Source organism: Oncorhynchus mykiss, chromosome 11 (genome assembly GCF_057628025.1).
Source record: "Oncorhynchus mykiss isolate SJ-2025 chromosome 11, ASM5762802v1, whole genome shotgun sequence".
NCBI lineage: Eukaryota > Metazoa > Chordata > Actinopteri > Salmoniformes > Salmonidae > Oncorhynchus > Oncorhynchus mykiss.
In genome coordinates, this window is record NC_143032.1 from 85,450,588 (window position 1) to 85,469,111 (window position 18,524).

Sequence of the window (18,524 nt, forward strand, 5' to 3'; positions counted from 1 at the left end):
AAGGTTCAATAATTAAATAATGAAATAGGTAATAAAACAACAACCTGTAGTTCTGAATGGTTTGGATGGGTGTATAGGGCAAGCTTAAGCTCTGCCTATCTCTCTCTCTCTCTCTCGTAATCTAGGTGGACGTTCCATCATATTTCTGGTCAGACATGACATTACTGATGAAGGAGTCTTGTGATTAAGTGCCTGAATGTTTGTTAATTCTGGTCATAAACTGATGTCCATTTGTCTTGTTGTCCTTTCCACTTCAGAGCCTTAAACCAGCCTGTAGGCACTAATTTGAGACATTTCTCAAATTCGCAAAGATCGAAAATTATGGTTGATGATATAGTAGCTCTGCCTATCTCTCTGGTAATGTTGACATGCTGCCTATCTCTCTGGTAATGTTGACATTACGGCCTATCTCTGGTAGGTAATGTTGACACGCTGCCTATCTCTCTGGTAATGTAGACATGCTGCCTACCTCTCTGGTAATGTTGTCATTACGGCCTATCTCTCTGGTAATGTTGACAGTACGGCCTATCTCTCTGGTAGGTAATGTTGTCATTACGGCCTATCTCTCTGGTAATGTTGACATTACGGCCTATCTCTCTGGTAGGTAATGTTGACATGCTGCCTATCTCTCTGGTAATGTTGTCATTACGGCCTATCTCTCTGGTAGGTAATGTTGTCATTACGGCCTATCTCTCTGGTAATGTTGACAGTATGGCCTATCTCTGGCAATGTTGACATTACGGCCTATCTCTCTGGTAGGCAATGTTGACATTACTGACCACAGACTGCATTGAAGTGTCTGAATGTTTTTTTTTTCGTTTGTTTTTCCATCATGTCCTAATCTGACGTCCTTATTCTACTAGGAACCAGCACTGTTCAGAGATACCACCAAGAGAAATACTTCATCTTCGCCTTGACGCCTCAACAAGTCAGAGAGGTGTGCATTTCAAGGTATGGGCTGCTCTGCTCTCACAGCACCTTTTTCCCTTCTACTCCTGACACGTTCCACAATAGTTCTGTTTCTAATTGCATGTGTTCTTGTTCTTTCTTTAAAGGGACTTCCTACCAGGTGGGAGAAGGGACTACATGGTTCAGATACAACTGAGGTGAGGATGGATAGAATGTGGTCATAATTCCAGGCATCTGGAGGAGCCCCCAGAGGAGATTTACCTTCAAAACATCTTGTTTATTGCTTCTCAAATGTAGTTTTTCTGATTATTTTTTTTCTTGTAGGTTTTGTCTGTCAGAAACAAGTTGTCCCCAAGAAGACAACTACCCCAACAGTCTCTGTATTAAAGTGAATGGGAAGCTCTTCCCCTTGCCGGTACGTTACTGTTTTTTTCAGCTGGTCTAGGATCAGGTCCCAGCTGTTTACGTTACCTTTATTCATTATGATCTAAAAGGCAAAACAGATCCTAGATCAGCTCATACTAAAGTGAGACTATTTCTAATATAACGTGATGGTAAAGTTGATAACACACATGTTGTTTTTCAGGGTTATGCCCCGCCCCCTAAAAATGGAGTGGAACAGAAGAGACCGGGAAGACCTCTAAATATCACCTCATTGGTCAGATTGTCCTCTGCCGTACCCAATCAGATCTCTGTAACGTGGGCAGCCGAAATTGGAAAGGTATTGTAAGCACTAACATTGAGGATCAATGTATTTTTCACTATTGTATTGTGAACTTAATTTATAGTAGTGGCAATTGTAAAGATCCTTTTTGCATCATAGACTTCATTAGGCCTTTCAAGCTGATGTGTCGTTCCTGACATTCTCCGCGTGTCTTTCCTGACATTCTCCGCGTGTCTTTCCTGACGTTCTCTGTGTGTCGTTCCTGACGTTCTCTGTGTGTCGTTCCTGACGTTCTCCGCGTGTCGTTCCTAACGTTCTCCGCGTGTCGTTCCTGACGTTCTCCGCGTGTTGTTCCTGACGTTCTCCGCGTGTCGTTCCTGACGTTCTCTGCGTGTCGTTCCTGACGTTCTCCGCGTGTCGTTCCTGACGTTCTCCGCGTGTCGTTCTTGACGTTCTCCGTGTGTCTTTCCTGACGTTCTCCGCTTGTCGTTCCTGACGTTCTCCGTGTGTCGTTCCTGACGTTCTCCGTGTGTCGTTCCTGACGTTCTCCGTGTGTTGTTCCTGACGTTCTCCGTGTGTTGTTCCTGACGTTCTCCGTGAGTTGTTCCTGACGTTCTCCGTGAGTTGTTCCTGACGTTCTCCGTGAGTTGTTCCTGACGTTCTCCGCGTGTCGTTCCTGACATTCTCCCTGTGTTGTTTGAAGCGGACAGATCATTCTATTTCTCTGACTGTTGTTCCAGACGTACTCCATGTCGGTGTACCTGGTGAGACAGGTCACCTCGCCTCTACTGCTGCAGAGGCTCAGGATGAAGGGCATTAGAAACCCAGACCACTCCAGAGCGCTGAGTAAGCACACCCCCCCCCACACAAACACACACACACACACACACACACACACTCGTATATACTCACACTATCTCACTCGCTCACACATGAACATAAATTAGAGAACAGGCTCATTGCAATTGATTCCCACTGAATCCCATGTTTGTGTTAAACCTGTAATGTCCTTCAAATCTTCTCTGTCCTCTTGCAGTAAAAGAGAAGCTGACAGCAGACCCTGATAGTGAGATTGCCACAACCAGCCTGAGGGTGTCGCTCATGTGCCCCGTGAGTATAACATGCTGGGGGAAAAAACTATGTTTTATACAAATCAGTCTGGTACAACTTTTACAGACAGACAATAATATGTGTTACAAATATGTAAAGTGTGGTGAAATTGGCCAATTCGTCTCTCTTTTTCCATCTCTCTCTCTCTCTGTAGCTGGGTAAAATGCGTCTGACTGTGCCGTGTCGAGCTGTCACCTGTTCCCACCTGCAGTGTTTTGACGCAGCCCTCTACCTGCAAATGAATGAGAAGAAGCCCACCTGGGTCTGTCCTGTCTGTGACAAGAAGGCCCCCTACGAGAGCCTCATCATCGACGGGTTGGTACCCCTCTCTATAATAATACCTGGGTCTGTCCTGTCTGTGACATGAAGGCCCCCTACGAGAGCCTCATCATCGACGGGTTGGTACCCCTCTTTATAATAATACCTGGGTCTGTCCTGTCTGTGACAAGAAGGCCCCCTACGAGAGCCTCATCATCGACGGGTTGGTACCCCTCTCTATAATAATACCTGGGTCTGTCCTGTCTGTGACAAGAAGGCCCCCTACGAGAGCCTCATCATCGACGGGTTGGTACCCCTCTCTATAATAATACCTGGGTCTGTCCTGTCTGTGACAAGAAGGCCCCCTACGAGAGCCTCATTATCGACGGGTTGGTACCCCTCTCTATAATAATACCTGGGTCTGTCCTGTCTGTGACAAGAAGGCCCCCTACGAGAGCCTCATCATCGACGGGTTGGTACCCCTCTCTATAATAATACCTGGGTCTGTCCTGTCTGTGACAAGAAGGCCCCCTACGAGAGCCTCATTATCGACGGGTTGGTACCCCTCTCTATAATAATACCTGGGTCTGTCCTGTCTGTGACAAGAAGGCCCCCTACGAGAGCCTCATCATCGACGGGTTGGTACCCCTCTCTATAATAATACCTGGGTCTGTCCTGTCTGTGACAAGAAGGCCCCCTACGAGAGCCTCATTATCGACGGGTTGGTACCCCTCTCTATAATAATACCTGGGTCTGTCCTGTCTGTGACAAGAAGGCCCCCTACGAGAGCCTCATCATCGACGGGTTGGTACCCCTCTCTATAATAATACCTGGGTCTGTCCTGTCTGTGACAAGAAGGCCCCCTACGAGAGCCTCATCATCGACGGGTTGGTACCCCTCTCTATAATAATACCTGGGTCTGTCCTGTCTGTGACAAGAAGGCCCCCTACGAGAGCCTCAATATCGACGGGTTGGTACCCCTCTCTATAATAATACCTGGGTCTGTCCTGTCTGTGACAAGAAGGCCCCCTACGAGAGCCTCATCATCGACGGGTTGGTACCCCTCTGTATAATAATACCTGGGTCTGTCCTGTTTGGCCCCCTACGAGAGCCTCATTATCGACGGGTTGGTACCCCTCTTTATAATAATACCTGGGTCTGTCCTGTCTGTGACAAGAAGGCCCCCTACGAGAGCCTCATCATCGATGGGTTGGTACCCCTCTCTATAATAATACCTGGGTCTGTCCTGTCTGTGACAAGAAGGCCCCCTACGAGAGCCTCATTATCGACGGGTTGGTACCCCTCTCTATAATAATACCTGGGTCTGTCCTGTCTGTGACAAGAAGGCCCCCTACGAGAGCCTCATCATCGACGGGTTGGTACCCCTCTCTATAATAATACCTGGGTCTGTCCTGTCTGTGACAAGAAGGCCCCCTACGAGAGCCTCATTATCGACGGGTTGGTACCCCTCTCTATAATAATACCTGGGTCTGTCCTGTCTGTGACAAGAAGGCCCCCTACGAGAGCCTCATCATCGACGGGTTGGTACCCCTCTCTATAATAATACCTGGGTCTGTCCTGTCTGTGACAAGAAGGCCCCCTACGAGAGCCTCATCATCGACGGGTTGGTACCCCTCTCTATAATAATACCTGGGTCTGTCCTGTCTGTGACAAGAAGGCCCCCTACGAGAGCCTCAATATCGACGGGTTGGTACCCCTCTCTATAATAATACCTGGGTCTGTCCTGTCTGTGACAAGAAGGCCCCCTACGAGAGCCTCATCATCGACGGGTTGGTACCCCTCTGTATAATAATACCTGGGTCTGTCCTGTTTGGCCCCCTACGAGAGCCTCATTATCGACGGGTTGGTACCCCTCTTTATAATAATACCTGGGTCTGTCCTGTCTGTGACAAGAAGGCCCCCTACGAGAGCCTCATCATCGATGGGTTGGTACCCCTCTCTATAATAATACCTGGGTCTGTCCTGTCTGTGACAAGAAGGCCCCCTTCGAGAGCCTCATTATCGACGGGTTGGTACCCCTCTCTATAATAATACCTGGGTCTGTCCTGTCTGTGACAAGAAGGCCCCCTACGAGAGCCTCATCATCGACGGGTTGGTACCCCTCTCAATAATAATACCTGGGTCTGTACTGTCTGTGACAAGAAGGCCCCCTTCGAGAGCCTCATCATCGACGGGTTGGTACCGTTCTATAAAACACTGAACAAAAATAGAAACACAGCATGTAAAGTAGTGATGCACCGATATCGATATCCGATATTAAACATTTTAGCAGCCTTTTACGCTTTCTAGTTCAGTTAAATAGTTAACACACACACATGGACGCAGAGGTCACTGTATCTCAAGAGGCGTCGCTACAGTCCCTGGTTCGATTCCAGGCTGTATCACATCCGGCCGTGATTGGGGGGCCCACAGGGCGGCGCACAATTGGCCCAGCGTCGTCCGGGTGACGCAGTGACGCTATTACCGTGTAACTCCTGTAGGGCAACATCTGAAAAATAGAGCACTTGGTAGCGTGTACCCGGTGCTCGACCAGTCATCGAAAGCCAACATCATCCACGACAGAGAACAGTTGATTGTCAAGGGCAATGAATTCCATTATCTTCGCTTTAATGGATTTTGCATTTGAGGTGTCTCGCTGAAATGTTCTTACTCTTTTCAAATGACTGCTGAACTTGTTGACTGCTCCATCCACACAGCAGACATTGTGGACCAGGTTAGGAATGCTGTGTTGCAGGTGTAGAGCTACATTTTACTTGGCGTCATTACGTCATGTACCTACGTAAGGTCACGTCAGCTTTGACATCGGTTTTGCCCATCGCCGTTAAACTAGACATCGGGCCGATGCCGACGTTGGCATGTTTAGCTAATATCGTCCGATTCCGATATGTTTACCGATATATCGTGCATCCCTAATGTAAAGTGTTGGTGTCATGAGTGGAAATAAAAGATCCCAGAAATGTTTCAAATGCACAAAAAGCTTATTTCTTCCAAATTTTGTGCACAGATTTGTTTACATCCCTGTTAGTGAGCATGTCTCCTTTGCCAAGATAATCCATCCACCTGACAGGTGTAACATATCAAGAAACTGATTAAACAGCATGATCATTACACAGCTGCACCTTGTGCTGGGGACAATAAAAGATCACTCTAAAATGGGCAGTTTTATCACAGCACAATGTCACAGATGTCTCAAGTTGAGGGATCGTGCAATTGTCATGCTGACTGCAGGAATGTCCACCAGAGCTGTTGCTAGAGAATGGGATGTTAATTTATCTACCATCAGCTGCCTCCAACGTCGTTTTAGATAATTTGGCAGGACGTTCATCCAGCCACACAACCGCAAACCACATGTAACCACGCCAAATCCGGCTTCTTCACCTGCTGGATCATCTGAGACCAGCCACCCAGACTGCTGATGAAACTGTGGGTTTGCACAACTGAAGAATTTCTGCACGAACTGTCAGAAACGGTCTCTGGGAAGCTCATCTGCGTGCTTGTTGTCCTCACCTCATCTTGACCTGACTGAAGTTTGGCGTTGTAACCAACTTCAGTGGGCAAATGCTCACCTTCGATGGCCACTGGCCTCGCTGGAGAAGTCTGCTCTTCAAGGATGAATCCTGGTTTGAACTGTACTGGGATGGTGGCAGACGGTTGGCAGTATGTCACAACCACAGACCATGTGTATGGCATCATGTGGGCGAGCAGTTTGCTGATGTCAACGTTGTGAACAGCGTGCCCCATGGTGGTGGGGTTATGGTATGGGCAGGCATAAGCTATGGACAACGAACACAATTGCATTTTATCGATGGCAATTTGAATGCACAGAGATGCCGTGATTAGATCCTGAGGCCCATCGTCGTGCCATTCATCCACCTCCATCACCTCATGTTCAGCATGATAATGCACGGCCCCATGTTGCAAGGATCTGTCCACAATTCCTGGAAGCTGAAAATGTCCCAGTTCTTACATGGCCTGTATACTCACCAGACATGTCACCCATTGAGCACGTTTGGGATGCTCTGGATCAACGTGTACGACAACGTGTTCCAGTTCCCGCCCAATATCTAGTAACTTCACACATCCGTTGAAGAGGAGTGGGACAACATTCCACAGACTACCAATCAACAGCCTGATCAACTCGATGTGAAGGAGATGTGTCGCGCTGCATGATGGTGGTCGCACCAGATACGGACTGGTTTTCAGATCCACGCCCTTTCTTTTAAGGTCTCTGTGACCAACTGATGCATACCTGTATTCCCAGTCATGTGAAATCCATAGATCAGGGCCTAATGAATTTAATTAAATTGACTGATTTCCTCATATTAACTGTAACTCAGTAAAATCTTTGTTGCATGTTATTTTTCTATATATATATATATATATATATACATTATATATATATATATAATATAATGTTTTTGGACCATTTTCAATGTTGTTTACTATGTATTCTTCAACAGAACTGCTGAACCGATGGTCACCACATTTTCCAAGACTCTTGCTTAAACAATATTGTCGCTATGAGCCAATGAACTTGCATGGATTCTTTTTTTCCTGTCCAACAGTGCCACCATGTGGACAAACTGAAACATATTTTACAGGTTAGCTCGACTCATCACTTTTGAGTCAAACAGATCAAGAGTTATGGCCAAGTGCCCGTTATAGCGCCACCGTGTGGTTAATATGAATCTGCTTGCGTGTGTTGAGTCTTGACAATGTTTGAAACATATGTACCAAAGTTTTGGTAGAATACAAAATATCCGTGTCGGAGTTGTATGCATTTATGTGCCATTTATGTGCCAGACCACGCCCGAAAGGACCACGAAAGGTCAGTAGCGGCCATGTTGTTTGAGATGCTATCCTGCAAAAACACAATTTGTGAGAGGTTGGTCCATAGATGCCACATATCTCGTTTTGTACAGATGGGTCATTTTGTGCCAGAGGGAGTAGCGTTTTAAAAGTGTTTTTAACTAAATAAAGTCCACGGTGGACTTTATGGGTCCTTGAGGCAAATGTGTTCCTTGTCAGGAGAGGGACCTACGTACTGAATTTCAGGACTGTAGGCCCACGGGGTGAGGGGCCGCGTGACCTTTCCAAGTTTGCATTGTTAATCGGTTGTTAATGCTCCACCATGTTGCCGATAGTGCATGGTATTGGATGAGAGGGTGTGGCCCTTGTTTTTTTTTTTACCATAATGCAAGGTTACAACTTCCTAGGCCTTTCCATCTCATGGAAATTTGCTCTTTTTTTTTTCAGCAGAAGGAAAATCATAATCGATGGCAGAAAATGCAATAGGGTTTCACTGCTGAACCCTTAATGATGATGATAATAATGATAATGACAATAATAATAATAATGATAATAATAATGATTAGTGACGATAATAATGACGACGATGATGATGATAATAATAATAATAATGACGACGATGATGATAATAATGACGATAATATTGACGACGACGATGATGATGATAATAATGACAAGGATTAGTGACGATAATAATGACGACGATGATGATAATAATAATGACAAGGATTAGTGACGATAATAATGACGACGATGATGATAATAATGACGATAATATTGCAGACGACGATGATGATAAGATTATAATGACACTCATTATGATGACAATAATGATCACGATAATAATGATAATGACAACGATGATAATAACACCTGGATATGTCCTGTCTGTGAGAATGCTTCCTATGAGAGCCTCGTCATCGATGGGTGTTGGTACCTCTGTTATAATTTATTAGTCAAATAAGAAACCGTTTTATTTACAGCCAGTTTTTTAGAATATAGACCTGGATGGTATAAATAGCATCGCTGAATACTAGAGTGTTCTATGGAACTTTAAAGAATGAATGGAACGTTGTTGGAACATGTCTGTCTCTCTGTCTGTCAGGTTGTTGGAACATGTCTGTCTCTCTGTCTGACAGGTTGTTGGAACATGTCTGTCACTCTGTCTGACAGGTTGTTGGAACATGTCTGTCACTCTGTCTGACAGGTTGTTGGAACATGTCTGTCACTCTGTCTGACAGGTTGTTGGAACATGTCTGTCTGTCTGTCTGTCAGGTTGTTGGAACATGTCTTTCTCTCTGTCTGTCAGGTTGTTCATGGAGATTCTGAACGACTGTTCCGATGTGGATGAGATCAAGTTCCAGGAGGACGGAACCTGGTGCCCCATCAGACCAAGGAAAGAGGCCCTCAGTGTGTCCTCAACCTGTATCCCAAAAATAGAACGTAAGTCCTCCTGTAGACATCATCCGTCTCTGCTATAAATACTGTATCTATAGTATACCTACTGACTGATCGGTCACTTCATACTCATCTCTCCTCCTCCAGCGCGTCTATGTGCCGTGGTCCCCTCCCACAGCGAGCTCAGCTCAACCAATAAGAAGGCAGACGTGATCGACCTGACCCTGGAGAGTTCATCAGAGGAGGAGGAGGAGGAAGAGGAGCCTGATCCGCCACTGAAAAAGAGATGCCTCTACATGTCCAAGACAGAGGAGGTTCACGCCAAGGGGTGAGTTCAAATCGAATTTGATTTGTCACATGCGCCGAATACAACAGGCGTAGGTAGACCTTATAGTGAAATGCTTACTTAAAGTCCTTAACCAACAATGCAGTTCAAGAAATAGAGTTTAGAAAATATTTATTAAATAAAGTAAAAAAATATATAATAATAATAATAACTGAAATCGTCGCTATTCGGGCTGTAGTGGTCATGACATTCTGTCAGCCGGTAACTGTCATGCAAATATCTGCCTGTCTCCCGGTAATTGACCGTTAATTAACAAGCCTTTTTAGCATCTCCTGGCTTCCACTCATACAAGCCAGGACCTTTAGAACAGCTACATTTAGAAAGTAGACAAAGCCATTTAATATACACTCGTGATGCACCGATATGACATTTTTGGCCGATACCGATGTCCGATATATTCCTTGTGAAAAAAAAAACGATACAGATATTTCAAATTTGAGCGGTCTTTTCACCTCTAGCGTCGAGCAATCCCGTATCCGGGAGCGTAAGTATAGCCTCAAGCTCATTAGCATAACGCAACGTTTCCTATTCATGAAAATCGCAAATGAAATGAAATAAATATATTGGCTCACAAGCTTAGCCTTTTGTTAACAACACTGTTATCTCAGATTTTCAAAATATGCTTTTCAACCATAGCTACACAAGCATTTGTGTAAGAGTATTGATAGCCTAGCATAGCATTAAGCCTAGCATTCAGCAGGCAACATTTTCACAAAAACAAGAAAAGCATTCAAATAAAATAATTTACCTTTGAAGAACTTCAGATGTTTTCAATGAGGAGACTCTCAGTTAGACAGCAAATGTTCAGTTTTTCCAAAAATATTATTTGTGTAGGAGAAATCGCTCCGTTTTGTTCATCACGTTTGGCTAAGAAAAAAACCCGAAAATTCAGTCATTACAACGCCAAACTTTTTTCCAAATTAACTCCATAATATCGACAGAAACATGGCAAACGTTGTAGCGTCAGTTCTGTGGCACTCACAGATAATATCTTTGCAGTTTTGGAAACGTCAGAGTGTTTTCTTTCCAAAGCTGTCAATTATATGCATAGTCGAGCATCTTTTCGTGACAAAATATCTTGTTTAAAACGGGAACGTTTTTTAATCCAAAAATTAAAAGTGCGCCCCCTATATCGAAGAAGTTAATGTGAGTCTGGAAGGAGAGTTTACAGTCTAACCAGACTCCTAGGTATCTGTAGTTGTCCACATATTCTAAGTCAGAACCGTCCAGAGTAGTGATGCTAGGCGGGCAGGCGGGTGCGGGCAGCGATTGGTTGAGCATGCATTTAGTTTTACTAGCATTTAAGAGCAGTTGGAGGCCACGGAAAGAGAGTTGTATGGCATTGAAGCTCGTCTGGAGGTTAGTTAATATTAACACAGTATCCAAAAAAGGGCCAGAAGTATACAGAATGGTGTCGTCTATGTAGAGGGGGATCAGAGAATCACCAGCAGCAAGAGCGACATCATTGATGTATACAGAGAAGAGAGTCGGCCCGAGAATTGAACCTTGTGGCACCCCCATAGAGACTGCCAGAGGTCCGGTTATGATATCGTTTAGGACCTTGAGCGTGGCTGAGGTGCACCCATGACCAGCTTGGAAACCAGATTGCATAGCGGAGAAGGTATGGTGGGATTCGAAATGGTCGGTAATCTGTTTGTTAACTTGGCTTTTAAATACCTTAGAAAGGCAGGGCAGGATAGATATAGGTCTGTAGCAGTTTGGGTCTAGAGTGTCTCCCCCTTTGAAGAGGGGGATGACCGCGGCAGCTTTCCAATCTTAAGGGGATCTCAGACTATACGAAAGAGAGGTTTAACAGGCTAGTAATAGGGGTTGCAACAATTTCGGAGGATAATTTTAGAATGATAGGGTCCAGATTGTCTAGCCCGGCTGATGTGTAGGTGTCCAGATTTTGCAGCTCTTTCAGAACATCAGCTATCTGGATTTTGGTGAAAGAGAAATGAGGGAGGCTTGGGAAAGATGCTGAGGGGGGTGCAGGGCTGTTGACTGGGGTAGGGGTAGCCAGGTGGAAAGCAAGGCCAGCCGTAGAAAGCTGCTTATTGAAATTCTAAATGATCATGGATTTATCGGTGGTGACAGTGTTTCCTAGCCTCAGTGCAGTGGGCAGCTGGGAGGAGGTGCTCTTATTCTCCATGGACTTTACAGTGTCCCAGAACTTTTTGGAGTTTGTGCTACAGGATGCAAATTTCTGTTTGAAAAAGCTAGCCTTTGCTTTCCTAACTGCCTGTGTATATTGGTTCCTAACTTCCCTGAAAAGTTACATATTGTGGGGGCTATTCGATGCTAATGCAGTACACCACAGGATATTTGTGTGATGGTCAAGGGCAGTCAGCTCTGGAGTGAACCAAGGGCTATATCTGTTCCTGGTTCACATTTTCTTGAATGTGCTGTTCAACAGTCTGATGGTAATAGAAGCTGTTCAACAGTCTGATGGTGATAGAAGAACATATATTCCAAGAACATACTTGGAAACTCTAACCCTGGTAATATGACTGGTAAATAGAATGAATAGAACAGGCTTGGAACCTCTAACCCTGGTAAATAGAATAAATAGAACAGGCTTGGAACCGCTAACCCTGGTAAATAGAATGAATAGAACCTCTAACCCTGGTAATATGACTGGTAAATAGAATGAATAGAACCTGTAACCCTGGTAATATGACTGGTAAATAGAATGAATAGAACCTGTAACCCTGGTAATATGACTGGTAAACAGAATTAATATAACCTGTAACCCTGGTAATATACCTGGTAAATAGAATGAATAAGAACCTGTAACCCTGGTAATATGACTGGTAAATAGAATGAATAGAACCTGTAACCCTGGTAATATGACTGGTAAATAGAATGAATAGAACCTCTAACCCTGGTAATATGACTGGTAAATAGAATGAATAGAACCTGTAACCCTGGTAATATGACTGGTAAATAGAATGAATAGAACCTCTAACCCTGGTAAATAGAATGAATAGAACCTGTAACCCTGGTAATATGACTGGTAAATAGAATGAATAGAACCTGTAACCCTGGTAATATGACTGGTAAATAGAATGAATAGAACCTCTAACCCTGGTAATATGACTGGTAAATAGAATGAATAGAACCTCTAACCCTGGTAAATATAATGAATAGAACCTGTAACCCTGGTAATATGACTGGTAAATAGAATGAATAGAACCTGTAACCCTGGTAATATGACTGGTAAATAGAATGAATAGAACCTGTAACCCTGGTAATATGACTGGTAAATAGAATGAATAGAACCTCTAACCCTGGTAATATGACTGGTAAATAGAATGAATAGAACCTCTAACCCTGGTAAATAGAATGAATAGAACCTCTAACCCTGGTAATATGACTGGTAAATAGAATGAATAGAACCTGTAACCCTGGTAATATGACTGGTACAGTGCCTTGCGAAAGTATTTGGCCCCCTTGAACTTTGCGACCTTTTGCCACATTTCAGGCTTCAAACATAAATATATAAAACTGTATTTTTTTGTGAAGAATCAACAACAAGTGGGACACAATCATGAAGTGGAACGACATTTATTGGATATTTCAAACTTTTTTAACAAATCAAAAACTGAAAATTTGGGCGTGCAAAATTATTCAGCCCCCTTAAGTTAATACTTTGTAGCGCCACCTTTTGCTTCGATTACAGCTGTAAGTCGCTTGGGGTATGTGTCTATCAGTTTTGCACATCGAGAGACTGAATTTTTTTCCCATTCCTCCTTGCAAAACAGCTCGAACTCAGTGAGGTTGGATGGAGAGCATTTGTGAACAGCAGTTTTCAGTTCTTTCCACAGATTCTCGATTGGATTCAGGTCTGGACTTTGACTTGGCCATTCTAACACCTGGATATGTTTATTTTTGAACCATTCCATTGTAGATTTTGCTTTATGTTTTGGATCATTGTCTTGTTGGAAGACAAATCTCCGTCCCAGTCTCAGGTCTTTTGCAGACTCCATCTGTTTTTCTACAGTCCGTGGTTCGAATCCAGGCTGTATCACATCCGGCCGTGATTGGGAATCCCATAGGTTGGCCCAGCGTCGTCCGGGCCGTCATTGTAACTAAGAATTTGTTCTTAACTGACTTGCCTGGTTAAATAAAGGTTACATACACACACACACCACACTGACCCAGAAAGTTACTTGGTTGTCATTTACGTATGTCCCCATTACCAGTAAAACATCTGATTTCTTTCACTTACTTGCTGTGCCGTTTCGTTGTTCCATTTGTTCAGTCGTTTCTCAACCAGGATTTCTATGGAACAAATTGTGCTTTATTACCAACGCGGTATTGTAAACACATGGTTCGTGGTGTTTGCAGACTGTTTTGTACAGCCTTTGACAGTGCTACTGTATCTTTTTTTGACACGCAATGATGTTTGGTACTATATTTATTGAAGATCAAATTGAATCTTAAAAAACAAAATAAAAAAAATAGCACATTTGGGTGTGCATCATTTAGCTTAATTTCTCATGAGATCAAATCAAAATAATGTTTCAAGAAAGCTAATCTTATCTGTTTCTAAATATAAACGTTTTTCAGCATCTTTCTTGTGCTTACTGAGGTGTGGAACTAGTCTGTTTCTTCTGTATGTCAAAGACAGGCAAGGGGGTCATCTTCACTTGACTGGTTTTTAAACTGAGCGATATGACCACAAGCAGCAGTGTAAATAACATCGAACAGGAGCCACGTCAAGAGGCTGAACTTGCCAACATCCGTGCACGTGGCTTCTGCCAAACTCTGCTGCAATGTGACGACGACAACAACTCCTATACATATTAAACCCGTGCTCTGTCCTATTTGTTGTTGACGATGTTTACTTTTGTTGTGTCGCTGACTCTACTCTGTGTTTCTCTAACCCTCAGAGTGTTGACGTATCAGCCATCCACGGGGCGCCTCCCAAATGTACCGGCCCTGGACACGCCATACCTGATGTCTTCACTAGCAGACTATACAGTCCCCTTCCACCACTCCACCCTGTCCACCATCCCTACAGACATGCAGAGTAAGTCACCCTGTCACCATCCCTACAGACATGTAGAGTAAGTCACCCTGTCACCATCCCTACAGACATGTAGAGTAAGTCACCATCCCTATAGACATGTAGATTAAGTCACCCTGTCACCATCCCTATAGACATGTAGATTAAGTCACCCTGTCACCATCCCTACAGACATGTAGATTAAGTCACCATCCCTACAGACATGTAGAGTAAGTCACCATCTCTATAGACATGTAGAGTAAGTCACCGTCCCTACAGGCATGCAGAGTAAGTCACCCTGTCACCATCCCTACAGACATGTAGATTAAGTCACCATCCCTACAGACATGTAGATTAAGTCACCATCCCTATAGACATGTAGATTAAGTCACCAACCCTACAGACATGTAGAGTAAGTCATCCTGTCACCATCCCTATAGACATGTAGAGTAAGTCACCGTCCCTACAGGCATGCAGAGTAAGTCACCCTGTCACCATCCCTACAGACATGTAGATTAAGTCACCATCCCTATAGACATGTAGATTAAGTCACCCTGTCACCGTCCCTATAGACATGTAGATTAAGTCACCCTGTCACCATCCCTATAGACATGCAGATTAAGTCACCCTGTCACCGTCCCTATAGATATGTAGATTAAGTCACCATCCCTACAGACATGTAGAGTAAGTCACCCTGTCACCATCCCTATAGACATGCAGATTAAGTCACCCTGTCACCGTCCCTATAGATATGTAGATTAAGTCACCATCCCTACAGACATGTAGATTAAGTCACCATCCCTATAGACATGTAGATTAAGTCACCCTGTCACCATCCCTATAGACATGTAGATTAAGTCACCATCTCTATAGACATGTATATTAAGTCACCCTGTCACCATCCCTATAGACATGTAGATTAAGTCACCCTGTCACCATCCCTATAGACATGTAGATTAAGTCACCCTGTCACCATCCCTACAGACATGTAGATTAAGTCACCCTGTCACCATCCCTATAGACATGTAGATTAAGTCACCCTGTCACCATCCCTACAGACATGTAGATTAAGTCACCCTGTCACCATCCCTATAGACATGTAGATTAAGTCACCATCCCTATAGACATGTAGATTAATTAAATCACCATCCCTACAGACATGTAGATTAAGTCACCCTGTCACCATCCCTATAGACATGTAGATTAAGTCACCCTGTCACCATCCCTATAGACATGTAGAGTAAATCACCCTGTCACCATCCCTACAGACATATAGATTAAGTCACCCTGTCACCATCCCTACAGACATGTAGATTAAGTCACCCTGTCACCATCCCTATAGACATGTAGATTAAGTCACCCTGTCACCATCCCTATAAACATGTAGAGTAAATCACCCTGTCACCATCCCTACAGACATGTAGATTAAGTCACCCTGTCACCATCCCTACAGACATGTAGATTAAGTCACCCTGTCACCATCCCTATAGACATGTAGATTAAGTCACCATCCCTATAGACATGTAGATTAAGTCACCCTGTCACCATCCCTACAGACATGTAGATTAAGTCACCCTGTCACCATCCCTATAGACATGTAGATTAAGTCACCCTATCACCATCCCTATAGACATGTAGATTAAGTCACCCTGTCACCATCCCTACAGACATGTAGATTAAGTCACCCTGTCACCATCCCTATAGACATGTAGATTAAGTCACCCTGTCACCATCCCTATAGACATGTAGATTAAGTCACCCTGTCACCATCCCTATAGACATGTAGATTAAGTCACCATCCCTATAGACATGTAGATTAAGTCACCCTGTCACCATCCCTATAGACATGTAGATTAAGTCACCCTGTCACCATCCCTACAGACATGTAGATTAAGTCACCCTGTCACCATCCCTATAGACATGTAGATTAAGTCACCCTGTCACCATCCCTATAGACATGTAGATTAAGTCACCCTGTCACCATCCCTATAGACATGTAGATTAAGTCACCATCCCTATAGACATGTAGATTAAGTCACCCTGTCACCATCCCTATAGACATGTAGATTAAGTCACCCTGTCACCATCCCTATAGACATGTAGATTAAGTCACCATCCCTATAGACATGTAGATTAAGTCACCCTGTCACCATCCCTATAGACATGTAGATTAAGTCACCATCCCTACAGACATGTAGATTAAGTCACCCTGTCACCATCCCTATAGACATGTAGATTAAGTCACCCTGTCACCATCCCTATAGACATGTAGATTAAGTCACCATCCCTATAGACATGTAGATTAAGTCACCATCCCTACAGACATGTTGATTAAGTCACCCTGTCACCATCCCTATAGACATGTAGATTAAGTCACCCTGTCACCATCCCTATAGACATGTAGATTAAGTCACCATCCCTATAGACATGTAGATTAAGTCACCCTGTCACCATCCCTATAGACATGTAGATTAAGTCACCATCCCTATAGACATGTAGATTAAGTAATCCTGTCACCATCCCTATAGACATGTAGATTAAGTCACCATCCCTACAGACATGTAGATTAAGTCACCCTGTCACCATCCCTATAGACATGTAGATTAAGTCACCCTGTCACCATCCCTATAGACATGTAGATTAAGTCACCATCCCTATAGACATGTAGATTAAGTCACCATCCCTATAGACATGTAGATTAAGTCACCCTGTCACCATCCCTACAGACATGTAGATTAAGTCACCATCCCTATAGACATGTAGATTAAGTCACCCTGTCACCATCCCTATAGACATGTAGATTAAGTCACCATCCGTATAGACATGTAGATTAAGTCACCCTGTCACCATCCCTATAGACATGTAGATTAAGTCACCATCCCTATAGACATGTAGATTAAGTCACCCTGTCACCATCCCTATAGACATGTAGATTAAGTCACCATCCGTATAGACATGTAGATTAAGTCACCCTGTCACCATCCCTATAGACATGTAGATTAAGTCACCCTGTCACCATCCCTATAGACATGTAGATTAAGTCACCCTGTCACCATCCCTATAGACATGTAGATTAAGTCACCCTGTCACCATCCCTATAGACATGTAGAGTAAGTCACCCTGTCACCATCCGTATAGACATGTAGATTAAGTCACCATCCCTATAGACATGTAGATTAAGTCACCAACCCTACAGACATGTAGAGTAAGTCATCCTGTCACCATCCCTATAGACATGTAGATTAAGTCACCATCCCTATAGACATGTAGATTAAGTCACCCTGTCACCATCCCTATAGACATGTAGATTAAGTCACCATCCCTACAGACATGTAGAGTAAGTCACCCTGTCACCATCCCTACAGACATGTAGATTAAGTCACCCTGTCACCATCCCTACAGACATGTAGATTAAGTCACCCTGTCACCATCCCTATAGACATGTAGATTAAGTCACCCTGTCACCATCCCTACAGACATGTAGATTAAGTCACCCTGTCACCATCCCTATAGACATGTAGATTAAGTCACCATTCCTATAGACATGTAGATTAAGTCACCATCTCTATAGACATGTAGATTAAGTCACCATCTCTATAGACAGGTAGATTAAGTCACCATCTCTATAGGCATGTAGAGTAAGTCACCCTGTCACCATTCCTATAGACATGTAGAGTAAGTCACCCTGTCACCATCCGTATAGACATGTAGATTAAGTCACCATCCCTATAGACATGTAGATTAAGTCACCAACCCTACAGACATGTAGAGTAAGTCATCCTGTCACCATCCCTATAGACATGTAGATTAAGTCACCATCCCTATAGACATGTAGATTAAGTCACCCTGTCACCATCCCTATAGACATGTAGAGTAAGTCACCCTGTCACCATTCCTATAGACATGTAGAGTAAGTCACCCTGTCACCATCCGTATAGACATGTAGTTTAAGTCACCATCCCTATAGACATGTAGATTAAGTCACCAACCCTACAGAC

General features: G+C 43.7%; 1 protein-coding gene across 4 annotated transcripts in view; it reads left to right on the forward strand.

Moving 5' to 3' along the window:
- The window catches only part of pias2 (protein inhibitor of activated STAT, 2), a 29,677-nt gene that overhangs the window by 6,388 nt on the left and 4,765 nt on the right, over nt 1-18,524 (forward strand). For all 4 annotated transcript variants that reach the window (XM_090191277.1, XM_036936540.2, XM_036936542.2 and 1 more), the window contains 10 exons: nt 864-951; nt 1,056-1,106; nt 1,234-1,324; nt 1,496-1,630; nt 2,314-2,419; nt 2,610-2,683; nt 2,838-2,998; nt 9,081-9,214; nt 9,317-9,497; nt 14,411-14,550. In XM_090191277.1, coding sequence (XP_090047403.1) covers nt 864-951; nt 1,056-1,106; nt 1,234-1,324; nt 1,496-1,630; nt 2,314-2,419; nt 2,610-2,683; nt 2,838-2,998; nt 9,081-9,214; nt 9,317-9,497; nt 14,411-14,550 — 1,161 coding nt within the window. The remainder of the gene's footprint in view (nt 1-863; nt 952-1,055; nt 1,107-1,233; nt 1,325-1,495; nt 1,631-2,313; nt 2,420-2,609; nt 2,684-2,837; nt 2,999-9,080; nt 9,215-9,316; nt 9,498-14,410; nt 14,551-18,524) is intronic.